General features: G+C 48.9%; 2 protein-coding genes across 2 annotated transcripts; one reads left to right on the forward strand and one right to left on the reverse strand.

The window, feature by feature from the left end:
- Nucleotides 1-684: 684 nt before the first annotated feature.
- On the reverse strand, nucleotides 685-1195 carry PV06_08323 (uncharacterized protein; the record flags this gene model as incomplete). Its single annotated transcript, XM_016409642.1, has 2 exons — nucleotides 685-1023; nucleotides 1130-1195. The coding sequence occupies 2 exons, from the start codon at nucleotides 1193-1195 to the stop codon at nucleotides 685-687; spliced, it is 405 nt and encodes a 134-aa protein (XP_016259950.1).
- Nucleotides 1196-7645: 6450 nt separating this feature from the next.
- PV06_08324 (uncharacterized protein) lies at nucleotides 7646-8003 on the forward strand (the record flags this gene model as incomplete). Its single annotated transcript, XM_016409643.1, has 2 exons — nucleotides 7646-7780; nucleotides 7836-8003. 2 exons carry the CDS (start codon nucleotides 7646-7648, stop codon nucleotides 8001-8003), a joined length of 303 nt encoding a protein of 100 aa, XP_016259951.1.
- Nucleotides 8004-9814: the final 1811 nt, after the last annotated feature.

Consider the following 9814-nt stretch of genomic DNA (forward strand, 5'->3'; position numbering starts at 1 on the left):
ACGAAGTATGATGAAATGACAGCTAACGTTATTAGGTTAGGCTCAGAGGTAATATTGCAGGATAAGGTGGAGGTTCTCTAGAACTTAGCCTGCTTGATACCACTCATAAATGACATCATCCTTCTCTGGCACTTCTGGCAATTCTTCTGCTGGCGAAAAGAAGTCGTACCAGAATAATTCTTGGCGATAATTTTCGTTGACTAATCTTGTGCTCTGCCCCCGTCTGATTGAATCTTGAGTTTTCTCCAAATCATCTCAGGGTTACAAATAATCCACTCAAGATAGTTTTGAGGTTGCAAATCATCAACTCAATTCAATTTCAAGTTTACAAATCATCAACTCAAGATACCATTCGGAAGAGCTTGCAACCACAACATTCAAAATTACGGTTCGGAAAGGACTTGTAAGTATTATTGCGCTACACACCCAAAATAATCAAAACCTTTACATCATGAAGTAACATACGGAGTAGTTCATGACGTTATCCCTCGGCTCGTCTGACAAGTTGCCTGAATACGAGCGATCTCTGTACAGCTGTTATGCCGCTGGTCGACTGGCTAGAATTAGAATTGACGAAAACTGCAAATGAAGTAACAAGAAATGACCATGAGAAGAGATGACGGTGAATATGATTGTCTTCCAAATGGCTATTCTCACTATCTAGACCCGATGCAAAGACGGCCGTCATATGACGAGATGAACCTCCTTTTGGAACTTCGCCCATGCCGTCTCTTCCATAGCCCTAATCAGGCATGCATGATGATTCCACACGCCGCAGCCAACCTTTAGGCGTTGATACATCTCCGTATTGGGGTCACCATAACCACCGCAGATACAAAATCGTCTTAGTTTGCTCAAGGCATTGTCGCCCTTTTGTTTCATATCGTATGTCTGTCTCCAGTATCGCTCCAGCATCAGCTTCTTGTTCGAGTCGTCATTCTCATCCCGGTGGCTGACCTCGACCAGCGAGGAGATGGTTTGTGCCTCGACAATGTCCACATGATTGCTCAGGACCAATTCGTTCTTTGGGTATGTCAGAAGGGGCGGTCGCTCCGTCCGTGAAACCGGGTGGTCTCTGTACAGCTGTTAGTCATGCCACTGATTGACTGGTTGGAATCAGAATTCGTACCTGGCCTTGAACTTGGGCGAGAGGTTCGACGATGATGTATCGTTTTGTCAGGATCTTGATTGTCATGACTATGCGTTTGAAATGATAGAATTCAGTACGAAGGAGGGCTGAACTAGGTGTTGTGAGGCCGCAGCGCAGTTGTTGTGGGGTGGTGGGCGCATGGCCGAGGCATCCCGAATGGGACTGGTGCAATGATCATGAATGTGGTTTGTAGCGGCGCGAAGAGAATTGAATTGACTGACTATGAGTGAGTGAGGAATGGCCGCTACATATGCGTAAAAGTATGCAAGCAAATGCAGCGGTCGGAAATAGGTGACTCTGACCCCTCACGCTAGAATCACAGAGAAATATAATCAATGTAAGTTGTTGGACAATAACTTGGGGGGTGGTTGGTTGACCATTGCTGTTGTACTCGGTAGCTACCAGTAGTCAGATTCAACACATCCACAACAATTGAGATTACTTGGTAGAACGTCCAAAATAGTTAGGACTCGCACTCAACACTTTCAAAATACCGTTGGGAAAGACTTGCAAGCACAACATACAAAATAACTAGGCCTCGCTCTAGATTTGTGACTTTTGCCGTTGGTCCCTCGCCGATGTGTGCTCCGCAATGATGATATCATTCCCAAAGAGAAAGACCTTGCGCGGCGAGATTGATAAATGTCTGGGACAATGAGAACGGCTGTGCTGAGAAGGGCATACAGAAACTTTAATTGAGAATTCCAGTTTGCAAAACATGTAACTTTCATCGCAAGCGTGAGACTGCCTCATCTGGCCGCAAGGATAAGTGAAGGGATTGTCTCAAAGCGATACAATCATTGTTGGAATGCGTTTGTCTCGCAACAGCAAACGCCGATCCTGTCACCCATGTCCGCAACGCTGATCCTGTCACCCATCTCCCCATCGTTTGATGCACCTCCAACAACTTGTTGCCTATATATATATATAAAAGTATATATGCCAGACTGAGAACCCCTTTTTCATGCATAAATCAAGTCCAAGGAACTGCAACTATCGCAAAGATCGCAAATCCCCCGACGAGGGATGTCGACCTCATTTGATTTATATATATACATATTCCGCGCCAGGGACCCAGATTGTTGAGATCTAAGATCGCCGGCACTAAGTTCATGGGGAGGAGATCGACTTGGAACCATTCCTGGTCATCCGTCTTGTGATTGCTCCTCTTAACAGAGTTTGCAGAGACGGAAGGTGGCCCTTTCCCCCCTCTTGGCTTGTTGTCTTCTACTTGCTTTGCTTTCGTGGACTTCCCTCCCTTCTTCCTCTGTGTGACGATACATTGGAATGTCCACGTTCGATTGCTTCAATTAAGAGACAAGGGCTTCTTACATATTCAAAGGTTTGAGGATAGGTCAAGGTCATTCCAACCCCCAAGCTTCTCTACGAGAAAATCATTCGCTAACCTTCACTCAAGAAGCGAATACAATGACAATGTTGCACCATCTCAACACGGTCAACAAGGACCGCCCGGTCAACTCGATGGCTCCTGTCGAGAAATATTACCAAATACGTCTCAGAGTCCGCTGTATTCGAGATCATTTGGGATGAGGATGCATATGGTTCTCTGCAGTTGCTCCCGTGGCCGCAGTGCAACCTCCCCCACGAACCATCTCGCTGTCGAGTCCTCTGCCCCCTCGACCACCGAACGGTTCTGCTGGGAAAAGAAAATCTTAACACTTGTGGTCCTCTGAGTGGTATCTATGGGGCAACACCCTGGGAGTTCCGTTATTGCTCTGAATTCTATGGCTCAGATGCAATTATGTATGTTGGCAAGAGCTACAACATTCTTGATCAACAGGCCAGAGCCAGGCTCAGTGCTGTAACTGAGCAGCCCGACCTTCAGAGCCTCGAGGCTGCGTCTGCCATTCCTACAGACTCCGAACGTAACAGTCAGTTCATTATCGGCGAACACTGTGAACAGCAGCCAGACCAGACCAATGTATCTGGTCAGGAAGTCAATCAATGCCAGTGTTACCGACATGACGATTCATGACAAATCAACGGAAGAATCTTCTGGATCGCCATATCGAGTGCTTGGGTCTGGGTGGAGAGCCTGATAGCCCTTTGACATCCTCCGATTAGTTGGATCAAGAGTTGGATCAACTCGACGAAGCTTGTTCTTACAAGACAAGCGACGAGACGAAGACGCCAACCATCTCATCTCAAACCCCGTCGAACCCAAATCTGAGACCAACGACATCCAGCTCCTGCCAACCTTCGGGCCTTAACAGCTCCGAAAGACACAGGCTGATGACGCGGCCCATGGCCAAAAAGCGTGATTAAGCCAACGTCACACGACAGAAGAAGGCATGGTCTTCAAAGAACCCAAAAGGGGCAAATGATCAGAGACATAATAGCCCTTTGACATCCTCCGATGAGTTGGATCAACTCGACGAAGCTTGTTCTGACAAAACAAGGGACAAGAAGAAGACACCGACAATCCCATCGAACTCAGCTGTCAGACAAACAACATCTGGCTCCTGCCAACCGTCGAGTCTTACCAGCTCCGAAAAACGCAGGCTGATGACGCGGAGCAAAGCCAAAAAAGTGTGATTAAGCCAACGTCACACGACAGAAGAAGGCATGGTACTCAGTACTGATGCCTTCTATATATATGTACCAAGTGGTCAACAAAAACGCGAGAGAATGGCTGATGCCTCGACGACTCTTCGCTAGTATGGATGCAAGAATGATCCAGACCTTCCCTTGAACAAGTTCAAGATCAGGCGGCTTTCTGACATATGAGCGAGCGTAACGGAGTCGATCAAACACTTGCACAATCACGACATTGATTCAAAGGTCACGGTCGGTTCCCAAATTGGAAGTGACTAAAGAATCCCGAGCAAACCAGATGTACAATGTTGCACCATGTCAACACGGTCAATAAGGACCGCCCAGTCATCGAGATGGCTTGCTTCTGCAGCACCTCTACAGTCTCCCGTGGCCGCAGTGCGGCCTCCCCCGCGGACCATCTCGCAGTCGAGTCCTCCGACGAACGGATTCAGAGGTCCTCCACTCCTTTGTCCCAAGACGCATTGAACCCAAGGAGACTTGCAGAGCGGCGAGACTGCACGGTTCAGCCCGCAGCGCAGCTCCACTGAGCCTTGCCGCCGAGGAGAACAATGTCAACGGTTGTCAGGCAGCCAAACATCCGAAGAAAGGAGAATCACATCAACGAAATGCCTTCCCTTTATAACGACCAAGGTGGTGAGAATGACGGTAGTCCATCTTGAAGGGAACGTGAGCTCATGTTGAGAGAGCGCGAACTGCAAATGAAGCAGCAAGAAATGGCCATGAGAAGAGGTGGCGATGAAAATGACGTCTTCCAAACAGTACTAGGCCTAATACCAGAGACGGCCATCATATGACGAGAGTAACCTGGACGAATTCAGCCATAATCCTCGAGTAATCGATGACCAACGCCGGCTGGAAGAATCACCACATCGCCCCTTCCTGTCAAAGGCTCGAACCTAGCCTCATTCTGCTCTTCTCCTTCACTTCCTCTTCTCCTTTTCCTTCGCCCTATTACTCCTCTCACCGTTTATTCTATCATTCGTCCACTCATCGCCGCGCTATCCTCCTTTTACGATGGCTTCGGAGCACGTTGACAATGACATAACCCTCAAGCGCCATCTTGTACGACGAGATAGCTGATGGAGATGTCCTACCAGCAGGATGTGATGAGAATGGTGGTGATCCGTCATTAAGAGAATATGAACTCATGTTGAAGGAGCGTGAACTACAAATGAAACAGCAAAGAAATGGCCATGAGAAGAGATGGCGGTGGAAATGGCGTCTTCCAAACATCTTTCCTCGCTGTCTAGGCCCGATGCAAAGACGGCCATCATATGGCGAGAAAAACCGCGGTCTCAGATTATGTCAGAAAGGGCGGTCACTCCGTCTATGAATACGGGTGGTCTCTGTACAGCTGTTATGCCGCTTAATGACTGGTTAGAATCAGAATTGGTACTTGGCCTCAAACTTGGGCGAGAGGTTCAACCCATAATATATTATTTTGTCAGGATCTTATTCATGTGACTAGTGTTTTCTGATTACTGCACTAGTTCTATCCAGGAAAGTGCCTCGATCTGCGCGTAGACAAAACTGCGCTGCGGTCTCAATACCTTCCTAGAACACCTCCTAGTACTTAATTCAATTACCTCAAACGCATCGTCATGACAAGTCCAAAGGGTTTGACGAGAACAACCTGGACGATATCAGTCACGTCCTCTTGTATGATGAAATGGTCGATGGAGATGGCGTACTCACCATCGTTGACAAGACTTTCTCTTGCAGGCAAGTACTTCTGTTTTTGATGCTGTTTCCCCCGTGCAGTATCGTTGTTCTGACCAATCCTTCAAGACCCAAAGAAACAAGACGGGACGGAACGATACACATTCCTTGCAAGACCCAATGAAACAAGGAGGGATGGAACGATACCCGTGAATTGTATCCTTTTACTCGTATGTCACCCTAGCCCTTGGCCACAGTATCGTTCTTCTTCTCAGAGACTGACGACATGGGAGAAATAGATAGAGATGCACGAATATATAGAGCCCTGGGGATGGGAACAGGGTCCAACACACCTGCACGGGACGGGTCGATGACAAGATGGCTGGCTTCTACAGATCCAAGAGAAGAGACGGGCGATACCTTGCTGCGACACAATTCGAGGCAACAGGTGCTCGACGAGCTTTGACGTGCTTCGATGAGCCCCCTCTAAAAGCCGAGTCAACTGGCACTTTGATTGTCAATGACAAACTGCAAAATTGAAGCAGAACCATGAAACTTTTGCTACAGAAACACTCCTTGACTCATGATACAAGTCCTTTCCGAATGGTATCTTGAGTTGACTATTTGTAAACCCGAGATAATTTGGAGAATTCTGAGAGGTTGACTAGTCCGTACAACTCGTCAGTCCGCAGTTCGTACAACTAGTTCGTACAACTAGTTCAGTAGTCCGTAGTCAGTAGTCCGTAGTCAGTAGTCCGTAGTCAGTAGTCCGTAGTCAGTAGTCCTCCCTTATAATAGTCAGTTCCTCCTTGTGATCATCCCCGAATCCGAATAATAATTCTTGGCAATGATCTGGGATGACTCATCAACCACTCTTCTCTCATCTCATTGGTCAATAATGTCAATCATGCTAAATATCTTGCATTTGTTGGTCATTCATCCAAACTATCTTGCATTTGCACTCGACACATCCAAAATAGCTAGGACTTGCAATTATTATTTCGCAACTAACCCGAGATGAATTGGAGTTACAACCACCACATTCAAAATACCATCAAGTCAAGACTTTGTAACCATAACATCAGAATTACCTTTTGTCAGTATCTTTCACCCATGTGAACTAGTGCTATTCTATTCATTCATTCGGGTCTACCTCGGCCTGCGCTCACTTACCAACACACACACACACACAAGACTGCGCTGCGGCCGCATCAACACCCAAACACCCTCTCCCATACTGAATTCTTTAGTCGTGGTTCAAACGCGCATGGTCGTGATACTTCCCGACCTGGCTATCCCTTCGTCGTCAACAACGTAACGTCTCCAGGGATCCGGGCAATGTCCTGCGGTGGAGCCAATTGACAATGCCAGTGACTCTGCAGCCCGATCGTACGAAGATTCGTAGTTGATCCCAGACAACGACAACGCACATGTGTGAGCAATGATGCAAAACACACAATCCCTCACAACCATTGGCCGCTTGCCATGGCCGGTGCTGATGGCCGTTGGCTGTGCTGTGCTGGAGGGGTTTGGCCTGGTTACCCACGAAATGGCTGCTCCCGTTGGCGTAACCCAGCGCTCGGTGAATACGCAAAACAGTTCCACAGGGTTCCCCGGCCTGCTTACCTTACCTCCACGCCAGACACATGGCGGCTCGGCCTGCGATAACCACTGGACACCGTGCAGTGGCCAGCAGGTGACTTGGTCGCTGCTGTCGCGATAGCGCGCATTTTCTCATATCCATCGGCCAACACTATACTCAGAAGAGACATGTTCAAGCAGCCAAGCAAGATTCTCAGGCGTCATCATACCACTTCACCTTCTCCGACGCACCCGCACCCGCCTGGTATGCTCGAACTGGAGGCCGACTTCAGACCAAACCTGTGCAGAGCAGCGGACTCGGGGTGTCCCTTGGTCATCGGGACTATCGACCGCCGCATTCTAACCCGCCGCGGTGTCTCGCGTTCGCATCATGCGACATGGCTACAACGAAGTGGTCGGGCTTTGGAGAAGATGCGATCAAGACGTGCGAATGTCCGATACCCCAGCCGGTCGTAATATTGCGGTATCCCAGAATATGACGGGACTGACGTTGGGTTCAATCATTTGGAACATCAGTCAGTTCGAAAGGCCCTCTCCTTAGGCAGCGGAAAGTCTTTCAAACCAACGCGTCAATGTGATATGCCTCTGGCAAAGCGTTACTCATAGAGCCGTTGGGGATACGTCAAAAACTGATAAGAGTCCCCGTCCCGACTCGATATGCCGATCGGCGCCTTCTTTCTCGCTTTGACAGAGGAAGCGAATGCATCCAACGCCGACAACAGACCGGACGCAGACAACGACGGTGGGAAATGGCGGCTGGAGCTTTATAACGGCCAGTCTGGGTATAAGCAGGTCAGTGAGCCAACTGGTCCCATGAAGGCGGTATAGCCATCTCACCGCTGCCTAGATGTCGGTAGACCCTTTCTTGCGCTACCACGCGCACACAGACTCGGGGTCCTTAGGCCCGTACAAGACGCAGCAGGAGTCTGCGGTAGCCCTTGGACGCCGGGTCCAGGGTGCGGATAGGGTGCCGGCATGCCATGCTGCCTATAGATCCTGCGATATCCCAAGCTAGCCCGACCTACCCTACTCGCCATACCCGCAGGATGGAAATATGAAGCACGCGTACCAGCCTCAACATCCTTCGTACATGCAACAGCGACCACTCCATGAGCAATGACATGCAGCAGCGACCACCCCATGAGCAATGGGATGGCTATCCGCCGCAGCATGGCATGCCGGCACCCTAGGTCGGGCTGGCTTGGGATAACGAAGGATCTATAGGCGCGTCCGAGTTAGACTTCACGAGGTTGGAATTTGAGGTTGGTGGCCCAAAGTGAGTTGCCTATCACTGCTCGACATGAGATCTCCGATCTTGAGCCAACAACATCAGCAGCAGCACCAGTAGCTACGGCTACGGCGTCCTCAAGTTCCCATCTTTTCTTCACGGAACCTAGTACAATATGGCATCCGAACTAAGCAAAGAGTCGAAGGAACGACTAGAACATATGTACACATTCAGCGCAGGCAAAAGCTCGCGAAAAATTAACCAAAACCCTTTCTCCTAAGCGATTTTCATGCGGAGTTGTCTTTGGATACCGGCCCAATTACGACGGCGCAGGCTGACTCGGGCTAAGCTCTCAATTACAAGCGACAAGCATTGAGAACAAGGTTGGTTACTGAAAGATCCTGAGCGCAGTCTACCTGCACCATCGCCGGCACCGGCACCACCACAACAACAACAGTGTTCTCAAGCTTCTATCGTTTCTTCTTTGAACCTAGGACGGTAGGTATGGTAGTCATGTTCTATGTGATATCCGAATACTAACGACGAGTCATGGAACAATCAAGAATACAGACGATGAATTCAACGGAAGAAACAATCACACCCTTTACCTCTCTCGATCAAGATTAAACACGATTAGTCTTGACCGAGGAAACTCCTTCCTCCCTCAGACCCTAAACCAGTTGCGGCGTTCATGTTCTACGGATGTGGCACCGAATGATAATGGCGAAGAGGCAAGCAAGAGAGAGGTTTAGGTTTCATACACAGGATGATCGTGAATGATAATGGCAAGGAGGCAAGCAAGAGAGAGGATCAGATCACACACACACACATACAGATCAGCACAGGCAAAGCATTCTTGTTGTGCATTTGTGGCCATGAAAAACAACCAAGGGCCAGTAAGAGAGAGGATCTGATCATACACATATGAACATGCAAGTCAGCACAGACAAAGCATTCTTTGTTCTGCACTTGTGGCCATGAACGAAATGGACTGTCTAATGGCTTCGGCGTAGACTCTTCTTGCTCCTTGTCGATTGTTCTGCTGGTGTCATGTCTGCGACGCCAGTGTCGATGTGGATGACTTTTGTTCCCGGCTTGTGAGGGAAAATGACGGGTGGCATGATGTGGCCATGGCTAGGACGACGTTCTGATTCTTGTTCACCATGAGGCAAGCAAGAGAGAGTACTAGGTCGCATACACACAAATCAGCGCAGGCAAAACATTCTTGTTCTGCGCTTGTGGCCAGCGTATTCAAGAGATAACTCCTATGTCTCCGCCTATGTCGTCCCTATATCACCTCTATGTCGCCCCTATGTCTCCGCCTACGTCTCCGCCTAATGTCTCTGTCTTCTCGTCCTTATCCGCCTCCATACAATCTCATACATAACCTGGTGTCATTATCAACCGTCTCTTTACTCTCCATCCTCCGTCTCCGTTTTTGTCTGTCCGATCCGTGCTGGTGGTCTTGACCGGCCGAGGCTTCCCATGTCGAATGAAATCACAATGGTGACGATGAGGCCGTACAGAAAGTACGGCATGATGAACCAGGCCGTCAAGGCCCCGATACAGGCTTCCAGTAGGCTACACTTGGTCGGTTG

This window comes from Exophiala oligosperma, assembly GCF_000835515.1.
Source record: "Exophiala oligosperma strain CBS 72588 unplaced genomic scaffold supercont1.8, whole genome shotgun sequence".
Classification (NCBI taxonomy): Eukaryota; Fungi; Ascomycota; class Eurotiomycetes; order Chaetothyriales; family Herpotrichiellaceae; genus Exophiala; species Exophiala oligosperma.